The 15,588-nt window shown below is 40.9% G+C and overlaps 1 protein-coding gene across 17 annotated transcripts in view; it reads left to right on the top strand.

Annotated features, from left to right (window-relative positions):
* Positions 1 to 15,588, top strand: part of HERC1 (HECT and RLD domain containing E3 ubiquitin protein ligase family member 1) — a 107,490-nt gene that overhangs the window by 1,463 nt on the left and 90,439 nt on the right. For all 17 annotated transcript variants that reach the window (XM_079953075.1, XM_079953080.1, XM_079953070.1 and 14 more), the window contains exon 2: positions 14,573 to 15,528. In XM_079953075.1, the coding sequence (XP_079809201.1) occupies positions 14,599 to 15,528 (930 nt within the window). In that variant the 5' untranslated portion in view covers positions 14,573 to 14,598. The remainder of the gene's footprint in view (positions 1 to 14,572; positions 15,529 to 15,588) is intronic.

The raw sequence follows: 15,588 nt of genomic DNA, 5'->3' as shown, positions 1-15,588 counted from the left end.
GGAGTCAGAAGTTCTCCTGCAAATCACCCAGATATCTACCATCCCTGATTTAAATGACCTACGTATCTGGGTCTTTCCAGCAAAATTGGCACACCCCCACCTGTTGTTATAGTCCGTTGTGTGCACAGGATTTCTCTGTTGTTGGATATGTAAAGTGTGAAATATCCAGCTGTCAATTTGTTGTGAGTTGGCCTTCATTGCTGAGGACCTGTTTGTTATTCCACAGCATTACAGAGCAAATATGGTGGCTCTTTTGGCTAGTTGTCTTCTTTTTCCAGGAATGCAACTGCTGTGTTAGATGTGCCCTAAAAATGTTTAGGGGGACTCTCATTTTCCTACTCATATTGAATTACTGCCCCTCAGTGAGACCAAGCTTAGATTCACAACATGTTTAGTGATATGCATACCCCTGCATCCCCCCAGAAAAAAGCACTGGATGTGCCATATATACATTTGTTATTTTTCTAATTTTCTCCTGTACACATCACTGGGCCTTATGTACCTGTTTGGCGTGAAATGAAACATTTGAGTTGTCCAACACAAAGCTGTAACAAGTGTTATGGTGTCAGAAAATTGGCAAGAGAGGTTATTTTTCTTGTGTGTTCCTATGATAGTCCTTCATAATATTGTGAAGCTTCTTAGTATAAATAGCACAATTATGAATTGGGTTAATATTCCCAGCTTATTCATTTACAGTATTGAAGGTTCTTTTCTAGGCTATTCTGTAGTTGCAAGCCTTTTTGTAACAAAGTTAAGTAACTGGAAAATAACTTCAAGTACCCCTATGCTGGCGCTGCATTTTTAGGAACTGGACTCAGAATTTTGGGCACCGACATTGCCCTTACCTATGTACAAGCATCATAACTATATAGGTACAAAGGCAACCAAAGTCCTGGGACATTTCCTCTCCTCAAATGACCTTAGGCAGCTTCCAAGTCCCTCAGTGGTATAGTCTTTTCTTTGTGGTTTGATTAATTCCCATGTCTCATACAGGGGAATGATCATAAGGATTGCATGCATGCTTGGAATTGTCACAATGAACTTATATTCCATATTCATGCAGACAAGCATAGGATCAGGTTCTTTGTAACTTATTTCAGCTCATAAATGAGTAGTGGATACCATGGATTTTACTTTGTGAAGAAAATGAACGCTTTATTTATCAAATAGCAAACTTTAAAAAGGCAAGAGAAACAGTATGTTATACTGCACGTAAAATCAGCCATATTGTCTAGTACAATGTTATGGATTTAGTGAAACCACCATACACTTCAATTTTCCTCATTTCAGTTGTTTAAACTTTTTAAGTGGATTTGTCTGTCTTTCATGTCACTTTAAACCAGGCGTGGGGAACCTTTCACCCTCCAGATGTTGCTGAACTACAACTCCTGACAGACCTAGCAAGTAGGGCCAGCAGCCAGCTATTGATTGATTGAGTAACTTTATTTATACGCCACTTTTCCACAGTGTGCTAGGCCCAAACAAATACTTCCAACAGATATCTGGAAATGAATAAAAATATTTATTAAAAAACACCCAGCAGACATCTACTTATCAAATACACATGCACTGTTATGATAGGATTTAATCAACACGTAGGGGGCCAAAGGTTCCCCAAACCTACTTTAAACTACAGATTAAATTAAACAATGGTTTGAACTGAACAAAGCAATGTGCTGTGTATGCTGCACACACCACATACTTTGGGGACGGATTATGATGGGGTTTTGGTCACAACATACCAACTTAAGACCAGTGCTTTAATGATTAATTCAAACTCAGTCTATTGTGGTGAGGATATTTATTTACCTGTAAAGGGACTAGATTGACAGCTTGATACCAGTTTGATCTGTTCACTACTAGTCTTCTAGCTAACCATATTTCTCTGGTGCCATGCAAATATTTTGGACCACAACAAGCCATGCTCCTATCAGCCCCAGCATCATATGGCTGTGGTGGCTTGAGCTAATGAGAATTCTGGTTCAAAACAGCTGGAGGGCACAAGGTTGGTGAAGGCTGCTCTGAATGAATATTTTTTTATATATATAAATAGGAGGGATTTTGTTTTTAAAGAAGTTTGCTAGTGTGATGCTTGATTTAGGCTCAGGCTCATTGGTTACTTGCTAACATCTCTGTGATCATTTAACATTTATATGGCCAGGTTTGCACATTGCCCTGAGCTTGAGCATGGCTTAGCAAAAGTATGTGGGGTCCAGGAGAGGAGATCCTGACTGCTTTGCTTCTCTCCCATGAACTAAGTCCTAGTTTGGCTTAGTATGTTGTCCAGACTAGGACTTATGATTTAGCACCACAAACTGTAAATCATAGGACAGATATTGGTTACAGCTTGTGGTTAGTTTTGGAGAGAGCTAAACCATGAGCCTTGGACCACACACTAAGCCAAATAATGATGTAGCTCAGCATAACAGCAAAATGACTGCGGAGTAACTAAGCAGCCACAATCTCCTATCTGGGAGCCTGAGTGTTCACACTAAGCCGTGGCTTAGCTTAACGTGATGTGCAAACCATGGCATTGTTTCTAGATTGACAATTATTTGTGAGGTTGCTGGAATGTTGTGTCACCATAGTATGGTTTAGGGCTCATCCAGACTTCCTTTTTTTTATGTGTTTCTAGACCAACTGCCGCCTGTCTACTTGTGACTGATCATTGAACAAGTTGGAATGTTTCCAGGCAACTCCAGTAAGAGTGTTCTTTTCTGGAACATTGGAGATGTTGTACAATAATACAGTGATACCTCTGGGTACGCAGACCTCTGGTTGCATATCCTTCAGGATGCGAACATGGCATACCCAAAAGTATTTTTCTGGGTTTCGCCACGTGCGCATGCACAGAAGCGCTCTACCACACGCATGCGCAGAAGCAGCACCTCCGGTTGCGAATTCTTCGGGATCCGACCGGAGCTCCGGAACAGATCCTGTGCACAACTGGAGGTACCACTGTATTTAAAAGAGTCTGCATTGCCCATGTTTGTTTGCACTTGTGGCACAATCTGTTGCCTGTGCTCAGTAGTGTGACATTTTGAATGCACCTTTGTGTTGGTTATGTACAGTAGCATTAAATAAATTAAAAAGGGGTCTAGAAACCTGTGCATTTTATAAGTTAAGGGTTGCCAGTTTTTATTAACTGAATTTCAGGGCACTTGAGGGCTCTTTGATACATGTGGATTAAAAATGAAACCTGTCAATGCTTTAGAGAAGGGACTATAATGTCTAACAGCTAAAGTGAAGGTATGATAGCAGAATATGGAAGGTTTCAGGTTCAATCTTTGGCATGTCCCATTAAAGAACTGGATGTAGTAGGGCTGAGAGACCTCGTCCTGAGATGCTGGAAGATATATTTTCCTCAGGTTAGGTAGTGCGGGATGAGATGAGATGGATAATAAGTCTTGGTAGATGTCTAGTGTCCATTCTGCAAGTATAGGTGTTTATGGCTGCCATTGGAAACCTCCCCCTCCACCTCCCCAATTTGAGATGGGTTTGGAAACTCAGCAACCCTATATTCTGTCCCTTCTGTTATGTTCCATGACCTGCTGGCTGCTGTTCTTCTAGTTTTCTTTTGAGTTGAAGAAGCACCTTTAATAATGTTATAATCTTGTCATTGAATGAACACCAGCCAAGTGCCTTTATTGAAATAGATGTAATAGTATTTTTATATAAGCCAGAAGTTCAGTATGTTCTAAGCAAGTGATAGAGCAATCAACAGACCACAATGGCAACATTTTTTCTTCAAGCTTCTTAAGAGTGTGTCTGTGTTTAACAAGGAGCTGCTGACAACAGTTAAAAATGGACATATCTTTAGGGGCTGCTGAAGTGTTTATTTTTCTTGCTCCTCTCAAAACATATCCCTGTGTTTCTGATTTTGCATGGAGAATATCTCCAGCAAATTTATTTTCTTTCTGGAGAAGTGACAGCTTTTGTCAGCTTATCAGCATACTGGATTCTAAATAAGTGTTTGTTTTGCTGGTGACGACAAGGGTTCTAGAGTCCAACTCTTCTGTGGTGTGAGCAATTGTGAACCCTTGAAATATGCACACAGCTACCACTAGAAGCCTGGATATTTCCAGAATCACAAAACTGATTTTATTCGCTTTTCAGTTTTAAAGTCTTTGTCTGTTGCATGAGTCTCACATTGAAGATTAAAGAGAAGGACACAGTTTTAGGAATTATAAACAGGAAAGCAAGATAAGATTATGTTGCTAGTATACCCCTCTTTCAGTCCTCCCTGGTTGTTGCTGGTGGTAAGACTGTGATTTGTTTTAGGGTAGCCAGTTTGAGATGGCGTATGAGACTGATTGTCTGACTGCTTCAGTTTGTTGAGACTTGGGGACTGTGTGCCTCAGCTTCCCTGTTGACTGTTCTTCAGAAAATGCTGAATGGTGTTCTGCAGTTATGTCACCACTGTGTTTGAATGTTCACAAGTGTGATCTTGCCCCCAGAATTTACAACTCATCTGAGCGTTACTATGTTGTCATTGTTCATGTGAATTGGCCCTGAGCAGAGCAAAGGAATGCCGTGGTTGGGTGGTGCATGGACTTTACCTCTAAGGGCTGTGGTTGGAGCAAGCTTTGGGTTGTAGCCTTTGTACACTGGGGCATGACAGATTTAAAGCTTGTATTCATTCACAGTTTGGGAAGCTGTTTTGTTTGTTCGTCAGCAAAAGGCAAATACTCCCAGAGAAGGCGAACACTCACCATCTACTTCAGACACATGTTTCAAGACTTACAGTGTGTAAAACAAGAATCTATAGATTCTGTAGTAGGACTTGTAATCTTTTATTAAAATGTATAAAATATAACAAAAGTAATACAGTAACAATAGGCCTTGCATTGCATTTGGACATTTGTGAACCAAAATTTTAAAAATGTGGCAGCAAATATTAGCAGCTGTGTTGAACACACAATTGATGGTGGTTCTTGTATGTTCATATAGCACAATCCATGTAGATGCAGAGCAAGATAGCAAAAAAGACGGCCTTGTCTTGTATTTATGGCCTGTGAGCTCATGCAGATACTTATGGCAAAACTAGATGATTAGGAGAAAGTGTTGATGCATACTTTGTTCTCCTACTTTGATTATGTCTAGTAAATCTCAACATGTGATGTGATGTCAGCATGGGATGTGAGTTCTATGTGGGAAGTGATGCCATCGTATCACAATCACACCTTTTGCTTTCCTAGACTTCACTAGAGGAGATATGGGATTGATGCTTTCAGTTGTGTGTTTCCTTTATTGTCTAGTTCACCCTTCACCATCCTGATGTCCTTTAGAGCTCCTAGTAGACTGGAATCCAAGTCTACCAAAATGAAATACTAACTGTATGCTTGTATTTTTAAATATCACTTTCTCCTCTAATGTGTTTTTTCCCTTAAAAATAATAGTAATCTTTGCTCACTTATCCCGATGTGTACACACACTTATTTGTCTTGTTTTCCTTAACCTTTTATTCATCAAGTAATCTTATTTTTGTAGTACATCAGACTTTGTTTAACTATGCCCCCCCCATAAATATACTCAGAAGTATGTTCTGTTTGCCACATTTTTAACCATCTTTCTTGCACAGAAGATGGTTTGCATTTTATAAATAATGGCTTATGATCTAAGAGACATGATACAAAAGGAAAAAGGAAGAGGGAGGGAAGAGGAATATAAGCAGGTACAGGCACCAGCTGTTTCATACTGTAATGAAGTTGTATAACAAGGTTGCTGCAGGAGACAGTTCTGTGGCAAGAGGCTCTTGATGGCAATTAGTCCTGGCTAAGCTTGCTGGAAAGGTCCTTGTCATCAGTGTTCAAAATTAACCAGTTGCCAGTTGCTTTCTGCGACTCAGGAGTAACCCCTGGTGACCAAACAGAGATTTCCAGTTGCATGGTTTGCTACCAAGACCACCTCTGGCTGGGAAGGAGATGTGCTGAGGAAGACAGAACCTTTTTATTGCTGTATGATTTGCATAAGTACCCTAAGTAAACTGAGAAGAAGCTCTTTCTCAGAGTTAAATGGATTGCAGTGGCAGTGGAGAGCAGAAAGGGAGATCTGGCTGATTTTCACCCCTCCTCTTAAATCTCAAACTTTGCAGATAGAAACACATTGTGGTTTGCAAACAAATGGATTGTTTCTCTATTGCGGAGGTTGGGGAGCAGGAAGGGAGATCTGGCTAATTTTCATCCCTTCCCTTCAGTCTTTTTGTGAGACATGTTGTGGTTTTACTTGTGGGGCTTCTGATGCTGATTCCTATGCTGGCCGATTATTTAAGGGCCTGCTAACGGTGACCTTGCTTCTCAAAAGTGAAATGGCTCTAGCAGTAAAGCAGTGCCTCTTTTCTTGCTTTGCCTTACATTTAGCCTCATAACAATATTTTTGCTGGCTTGCTTGGAAGAATAAAGGTTGGATTCATCTTTTTATTTTTATTTTTAATAGGAATGCAGGTTGAGCATGGGGGTGGGGAGACCACACTGGAAATTATAACAAAAAGGATGGGGGGGGGAGAGGTTTCCCTTCCTGTGTATCACATTTTGAAATTTGATTTTGTGTATCTGATGGTGTATTTGGTGTGTAAGTCGAATAAACATTCTTGAGGTGTGTAAGTCAAATAAACATTCTTGAGGTGTGTAAGTCAAATAAACATTCTTATTTCTTGAAATAGATAAGAAAAACTTTCAGGTCTAGTTCTTTGTTCCAGGCTTGTCCATTTGTGACAGTGAGTGAGATTTAATGGATGTGGGTTTTCTGCTTTGTGAACCCAAGTCTGCAGCATGAGACAGAACATCTTCCTAGCCTTTTCTGGAGATGAGTTAGCAAAATCTGCTGATGACACCAAGTTGTTCGGGGTAGTTTTTAACTAAAAGAGGCTGTGAGGTGCTCCAAAACCAAAAGGATCTCTCAAAACTGAGTGAATGAGTATTAAAATGATAAATCTGATTCAGTGGAGGGCAACCAAAATGGTCAAAGGCCTGGAAACGATGCCTTATGAGGAATGGCTAAGGGAGCTGGGCATGTTTAGCCTGGAGAAGAGGAGGTTAAGGGGTGATATGATAGCCATGTTCAAATATATAAAAGGATGTCACATAGAGGAGGGAGAAAGGTTGTTTTCTGCTGCTCCAGAGAAGCGGACACGGAGCAATGGATCCAAACTACAAGAAAGAAGATTCCACCTAAACATTAGGAAGAACTTCCTGACAGTAAGAGCTGTTCGACAGTGGAATTTGCTGCCAAGGAGTGTGGTGGAGTCTCCTTCTTTGGAGGTCTTTAAGCAGAGGCTTGACAACCATATGTCAGGAGTGCTCTGATGGTGTTTCCTGCTTGGCAGGGGGTTGGACTCGATGGCCCTTGTGGTCTCTTCCAACTCTATGATTCTATGATTCTATGAAATGTAAAGTGATGCATGCTGGGGCAAAATATCCTGACATTACGTATATGCTATTGAGGTCTGAGCTGCCAGTGACTGACCAAGAATGAGATCTTAGACTCATAGAGGATAGCTCAATTAAGATGTTGATCCAGGTTGTGGTAGTGGTAAAATGGGTGAATTATAGTTATGTGACCTTTAGGAAAAGGATTGAAAACAGAACTGGAAATACCATAACAAGCCTATTGTGCAGCTACACATGGAATACTGTCCAATTCTGGTCACTACGTCTCTTAAAGGATATCATAATGCTGGATTTTAAAAAAGAAATGGTGGAGCATCACCAGTGCTATTTTTCTAGAAAAACAGGTGCCGGAACTCCCCGTGAACACCTCCCTCATTTTCTTAGAATGGCAATGGCACCTACCCGAGAGGTGCTGGAACTGTGTTTCCGTGAGTTCGGCTGAGCATCCTACTTTTTTAAAGATTTGCTTGAGAGTTCCTGTACCATTTACAGGGAAATGCTTTCCTTCACAGAAGTAAAATTGATATATAACTTTGAAAATGATCGCATTATGCCTTTCCAACTTTACAGGTCTATGATTCTGTGTGGGCATGAATGGACAGAATGAGACTATGTCCCTCACTGGCAGCTCCACTAATCACAGAAGCTATGACTTTGCATACTGAAAGAAAAAGGTTCTCCCAGTGAGAGATAACACCACCAACACCACCATATTTCACCACATAATTGTCACATTTCAATGCTGATTTTTCTTTAAAAAGGGGGGGGGGTGCGACAATTATGTGCTGAATTATCAAAGGACACCCTTTCTTGCTAGGGAGAGAAAGAAACAAACCCTTTCTCACAGCCAGGAGTGATAACACAGGGGTGGGGGTGGGGCTGGATAAGAGCATCATCAGCAACTAGTGAAAATAAAAAGGAAGAAATACGTTGTTTTTAATAAAAAGTCATGTCCCCTCCCCCACGCCGCCCTGCAAAAAAAACCCTCTTACGCTGCAGCACAGCCTAGTCACCTGAGAGCCACTTTCCTGACAAGATGCTGGAGGTTAATCAGTTGCCATTAATTTGATTTTAATTGATTTTTATAATGAAATACTTTTAGAATGTGTGATTGTTTGATTGTTTGATTGTTGTTAGCCGCCCTGAGCCCGGCTTCGGCTGGGGAGGGCGGGATATAAATAAAATTTATTATTATTATTATTATTAGCAAAGGCTCCCTTGGCAGACGGGGAGGGGGAGACACATAACTCTCCTGTCAAGACAACAAAGTACATTTCCTCAAGCGTAAGGCAGCCATTACATGGGGGGTTGCTCCTGTCGTTTACCTACAAATCCCATGATTCCCAGAGGCTGCAACTCCCATGATTTCTCTCGACTACCCTCCTATTTTTTAAAAAAATATCCTTTAACCTCACCTGCTGGTGGGCAGCTGAACGTTTTAATATGGTATATTCAACTAAATTCAACCTGCGGGAGGCCCCCACTTGTCTTGTTTATTGCTCCTGCAATGATTATGGTTTGGGATCAATTTTAGGGCCAGAAAGAGGGGTGCGACTATTATGCGGTGAAATACAGTAATAAATAAAGAAATAGATGATTAATATTAATAGTAATAATAATAACAATAATACTTTTATTATTTATACCCCACCCACATGGCTGGATTGCCAGTGTGGTGTAGTGGTTAGATCTGGGCAACCAGGGTTCAAATCTTGACTCAGCCATGAAGTTTACTGGGTGTTACTATCCTATACATGCCTAAATTTAAGTCCTACTGTCCTTTTTGTATAACTTGTTTTGCTGTGGCTAGTTACAACCTTCCAAGTACCACAGATTGCAAAAAGAAAAAAGTAAATTCTGTGTTTTAAAAGAAATTGTCTTTTGTGCACAGCATTTATTCAGTCTTCAGCTAGATACCCCATATTGTCTTCATTTGCTTTGTAATCCTGTTTTTAAAAAAATGTTGTGGTGACCATAACCTAGGTTGAAGGTGCCATTTGGCTCCTATCTTTTATATCTCAGTTTCTAACCCTGCTTGTCAGTTTCTAACCCTTCTAACTTGGACGTTTTGGCTCCTGAACACCACAAATCCGGAAGTGATTGTTATGGTTTGCGAACCCGAACATCCGACAGGGCTTCCGCAGCTTCTGATTGGCTGCAGGAGCATTCTGCAGCCAATCAGAAGCCGCAATTTGGTTGTTGAACGAACATCCGGATCAGATTCCGTTCAACTTCCAAGATACGACCACAGTGATTTTTCTCATCTAGTTCTAGCCATGAGTTGGTTAGATAAGTTGTAACAAAGAGTTCACTGGCCTTGGAACTTCCTGTGCCAAATAGCCTGCGCATGTTTTGAACTACAGAGCCCATCACCCACCCCGTAGTACTATATGGTCAGAACTGACTGGGACTCCTGAGAATTGCAGTTGAAAACATCTAGATTAGGGAAGGTGGGAAAGACTCAGAGGGACAGTGTGGTCATAATTCTTCCTATTTTATCCACTGTGTGACATCTCCCTGGCCATTATGGATAGGGTTCTAGGCAGCTGGGTGTGGTTCAGCTTGGCTGCTTTTCAGCATTTAGAGATGATTGTGTTTATATCATTCTTTTCCAATTTTTGTGTGTCTGCCTTTTTATGACTTCTGTTTTTCAGCAGGAAATCTCTATTATGGTACAGCTCAAATATTTGATTGTAGTTTTCTGATTTGCTGAAGTTATTTCAAATATTTATTTGCTAGATGGCATTCTCTGGCTAGATGGTTCTCTGAAATATTTGCCATCTTTTAACATTGTATATTACAATGCAAAAACAGATAAAAGAAAAAGGACAGCCTTAGTATCGTGTAGTCCTTCAGGTCTAATATCTTCCTTCAGTTTTCTGAAATATTAGACTTCTTTGATTTTGTCTCCCATACACTGTCACCCCCACTCTCCATTACACAAAACAGAAATGAGGTAATGAGGCTTGTCCAGGTTGAACTGTTTGAGGACTGAATTGCAGATTTCTTACCGCAGTGTTGCTATAGCAATGTATGTGACTGTTGTTCATCCTGCAGTAAGCTTCTCATGACAAGTGTTGGTATGCAGGACACACGGAAAACAGGAAAAGGAGGCTAATGTTGTGAGACTGTAAAATAAGTTGCTCTGGTATTGCTTCCAGGTATTATGTAATGTTTTTCTTTTATGGTATTTTGTGTGCATAGAGCAACATACAGACATATATATATTGTAGTTAAATCTTTTGATGTCTTATTTTTCTAACTCTACAAAATCACTCTGATAGTTGAAATGCATACTGGGATGCTTAACAACAACAACAACAACAATATTTATACCCTGCCCATCTGGCTGGGTTTCCTTAGCCACTGTGAGGTTTACAGCATATATAAAGCATAGTAAAATATCAAACAGTAAAAACTTCCCGATGCAGGACTGCCTTCAGATGTCTTCTAAAAGTTATGTAGTTATTTATCTCCTTGACATCTGAAGGGAGGGTGTTCCACAGGGAGGGCACCACTACCGAGAAGGCTTTCTGCCTAGTTCTCTGTAACTTTGCTTTTCTCAGTGAGGAAACCAGCAGAAGGTCCTCGGAGCTGAACCTCAATGTCCGGGCTGAACGATGGGAGTGGAGATGCTCCTTCAGGCATACTGGGCCGAGGCTGTCTAGGGCTTTAAAGGTTAGCACCAACACTTTGAATTGTGCTCGGAAGCATACTGGGAGCCAGTGAATATCCTTTAGGACCTGTGTTATATGGCCCCAGCGACCACTCCCAGTTACCAGACTAGCTGCCACATTCTGGATTAGTTGTAGTTTCCGAGTCACCTTCAAATGTAGCCCCACGTATAGTGGATTGCAGTAGTCCAAGCAGGAGATAACCAGAGCATGCACCACTTTGGCGAGACAGTCCGCAGGCAGGTAGGGTCTCAGTCTGCATACCAGATGGAGCCGGTAGACAGCTGCCCTGGACACAGAATTGACCTGTACCTCCATGGACAGCTGCAAGTCCAAAAGACTTCCAGGCTGCGCACCTGGTCCTTCAGGGTCATGGTTACCCCGTTCAGGACCAGAGAATCCCTCACACCCACCCGCCCCCTGTCCTCCATTTAATGGGAGGAGGTAGTTGTCTTGTTGGCTCCAGAGAATGTGAAATAGGCAAAGTAGGGAAAGCAGGGTCTTCAAGGGTTATTTCAAGGAGCCTTGTAGCTGGATAAGACCAAAGGTCCATCTTGGCATATTGCCATAGTGATTAGTAGCCATTCATAGTCTTCTGGGGAGCCTGTTCTTTTAGCACATGTATATAACTTTGAAAATGTCCATCTGCCTCCCTTTAAAAACAAGGATTTAAGCCACCCTTTTTGTCACATGTTGGCATAGGAGGCTCTGGACTGACCTGGAAAAATATTTATGTGTTATGCAGTTTTCTGTTTTGTTTGAAAGCTTGCTAACTTACATAAATAGAAATTTGATTTGGTAATAGACCTTGCTCTGTCAGTTTGTATTTCTTAATTTTAACCAGTGTCTCCTGGTTGTGGTAGGAAGATGGAAAATGGAGTGCTATTCACAACAATATTTACTACTACTTCTTTCTTTCTGTTTCTAAATAGAACTTGTGATGAATATGTAATTATTGCACCCCATCCTCCATCTTTTGTTGATTAGTATTGGTGAGATTTGGAAAAAGTTAGCACATTGCTATTCTGCCATTTTGTAACTATGGTTTATAAACCATAGATAGATAGATAGATAGATAGATAGATATTTCAAAGGCTAGCCATGTTTAGGGCATTTTGTGTATATATCTGTGTCAAGGTTGGGGCATCTGTGGCCCTCCAGATGTTCTTGGCTGGGGCTGGTATGAGTTGGAGTCCAGCATGGACAAGGATCAGGAACATAGCTGTCAACGTTTCCCTTTTTAAAAGGGAATTTCCCTTATTCTGAATAGGATTCCTCGCAAGAAAAGGGAAAGTTGACAGCTGTGATCAGGAATGACAGGAGCCATAGTTTCAACCATTCAACAGGTTCCCTATTTTCATTCATGTGTTTTAACATGTACCCAGTCCCATATTTTCATGTTAAAATATCAGATTCAAAAAAGGAATGATACATATCTTAGTGGGCTTTTATTTTAGTAAACATCAATTTTATATAAGCCAGTTATGCAAGTTTTGAAAAGCTGGGAGTAGATAGAGAGCAGGCAAGAAAGTACATCCTTCTGACTAAATACTGAGAGAACCTGCAGGAGGATGTAGGGCTCTGGCACTAGATAAACACATCCAAGGCTTATTTCTAATAGGAAGCAAACAACTTTGGTGTGTAGGGTGGGGTTTCCTTAAACAGTATTAAAATACTTGTTTCTTCTCCTGGGGTAATAGTAACAACAACAACTTCACTCCCTTAATAAGGTGAATGAGGTCCTTTATAGCAGGAGGTTAGCAAGTAGCAGATTTCTGTGGAACTGTGGCTAAACTGTGTCTTGGTGATTTGGGGCTCCAAAATCAAAAGCGGACAATTTTCAGGATTGCTTGAAAAATAAGTGCTTTTCTCCATTTGCTTGCTAAATGGAAAGAAGTCATTCTCTAGAGAAGCATTCAACAGCGTGGTGTCCTTCAGATGTTTAGTCTTCAACTCCCATCATTCTCAGATAGCAAAGGCTGTTGTAATTGATAGAAGAACCTTAGGAAGAGGTGGAAAGGGCTCAACTCTGGTCATGTGCAAGCAGGTGGCAAATAAAAGTATTCAGTCTCCAGTAACTCTTTTGTTTAATTCTGTTATGGTAAGCTGTCATAACAAAAATAATATAAAAATAAAGCTAGTACTCCCTTCGGTGTATATTGCATTAACTACTGCTATAATATTATGGTTAGCTGAAGGAAATCAAAATAGAGCTAAAGTAATAGTGGTTGTTGCTATAATTATTTTTATAGCACCATTGGTGTATATGGCACTTAGTAGGGTATCAAAAGCAAAAGAACAGGTAGTGGATCCCTTGAGTTTCTTAGAATTTAGATTTGACAGTGAAGAAGACAACTGAGAGGAAAGGGGGCATATGCAGTGGGATTGAGAGAGGCAAATGCAGTTGCGTGTACTTGGTGGAGAGTTTTGAGGATTAAGAGCCAGAGAAGCCACAAAAGAAGGGTGCTTTTGAGGAGGGACTTGGAAGAAGTTGCATGAAATAGAACTCCGGTGGGAGTTCTAGGCATCAGGGGCACCAAGGGAAAGAAAGTGGGAGACTTGGTACCTGTTAGTCCACTCTTGGTCATTGCTTCTTTGCTTAACAGCCATGGGAGTGCCAGTTGTAGGAAAGTGATAATCAAAAGTTGCTTGACTATCAGTTTTCATTTCATGGATTCAGGTTTTCCTGTTGGTTCTGATTAATGGTAAACTTAAAGGAGTAGGGAAATGAATAGAGAATAGATCTGTGTGTGGCTACTGGTCATAGTACCAGGGAAATTGCTGCCTTCAGAAGCATTGTTCCTCTGAACTACCAGAACCTGGAGGCAGCCTGTTGAGAAGGGTTGTTGCCTCCACACCCTTCTTCTTAGCTTCCTGGAGGCATCTGTTCAGCCATCACTAGAAGCAGGACACCAGTATGTGGTTTCATCTAGCAAGCCTGTTCTTCTTTCTTTTTGCTGCAGTGGTATGCCTTCATGATTGTAAGCGTTGTTTAATCTTATTTTGGAAAGAGCGCTATCTACGTGATTATCCTTGTAGCTGGAGGTTATGAGAGTTTACAACTAGAAGGTGCTCTTTATTGCTACCAATTCTGAGAACATTGCTTGCTGTACTTAATAATTGTAGTCCTTAAAAACCTCTTGTGAATGTGTATCTTGACCCATTCTTTTGAGGGCATTACTGGTAGGTTTTCGAGGAACAAAATTGTGCATGTTTATGGAAGAAGCTTTGTGTAATGCTTGACATACTATCACAGCAGATTTCCCTAAAATCATGGATGAGCTTATGCTCTGCTTCAAATATCAACAATCCTTAATTCAGTGTTACAGTGTTACAGTGGCATGTAACATAGACCCTTTTCTCTTCAACTTGAAATAAGCATTAAGCAGATAATTTAAATAAGCATTAAGCAGATAATTTAAGGACCTGTGTCCAGTGTAGATCTTTAAAAACTGGATTTTAGTACTAGGCAATTGCTTGTTTAATAAATATCTTCTCTTCTATTTGTAGGACTAATGGCAGGTGAATAAACCAACATGGCAGCCATGGTTCCACCAGTGAAGCTGAAATGGCTTGAACATCTAAATAGCTCTTGGATCACAGAAGATAGTGAATCTATTGCTACAAGGGAAGGAGTCTCCATCTTATATGCTAAATTAGTCAGTAATAAAGAAGTAGTACCATTGCCTCAGCAGGTTCTCTGTCTCAAAGGACCTCAGCTACCAGATTTTGAACGGGAGTCCTTATCAAGCGATGAACAGGACCACTATTTGGACGCCCTTCTTAGCAGCCAGCTGGCTCTGGCTAAGATGGTGTGCTCAGACTCTCCATTTGCTGGAGCACTTCGCAAACGTTTGCTTGTGTTACAACGCATCTTTTATGCACTTTCTAATAAATATCATGATAAAGGCAAGGTGAAACAGCAGCAGCATTCTCCAGAAAGCAGTTCTGGGTCAACAGACATCCATTCCGTTAGTGAGCGGCCAAGGTCAAGTACAGACGCGCTAATAGAAATGGGGGTCCGGACTGGACTGAGCCTGTTATTTGCACTGTTACGGCAAAGCTGGATGATGCCTGCTTCAGGACCTGGGATTAGCCTTTGCAATGATGTTATCCACACTGCGATAGAGGTTGTGAGCTCTTTGCCACCTTTATCTCTAGCTAATGAAAGTAAAATCCCACCAATGGGTCTGGACTGCCTGTCTCAGGTAACAACATTTCTTAAAGGAGTAACAATTCCCAACTCTGGAGCAGATACTCTTGGACGGAGGTTAGCTTCTGAGTTGCTGCTTGGCTTGGCTGCTCAGCGTGGGTCACTTCGGTATCTCCTGGAATGGATTGAAATGGCACTAAGTGCATCAGCCGTGGTCAACACAATGGAGAAGAACAAAATGCTGCATACGCAGGAGGGGATGATCAGTTTTGATTGTTTCATGAACATATTGATGCAAATGAGGCGGTCATTGGTATGTATGCAGAATGTATGCTTCAAATTGATTTTCTTAAATCTTGGCTCTTTCTTCCAT

Source organism: Podarcis cretensis, assembly GCF_951804945.1.
Source record: "Podarcis cretensis genome assembly, chromosome: 14".
Taxonomy (NCBI): Eukaryota; Metazoa; Chordata; class Lepidosauria; order Squamata; family Lacertidae; genus Podarcis; species Podarcis cretensis.
Note: the sequence above shows the minus strand (reverse complement) of the source record. Positions and strands in the feature narration are given on the sequence as shown.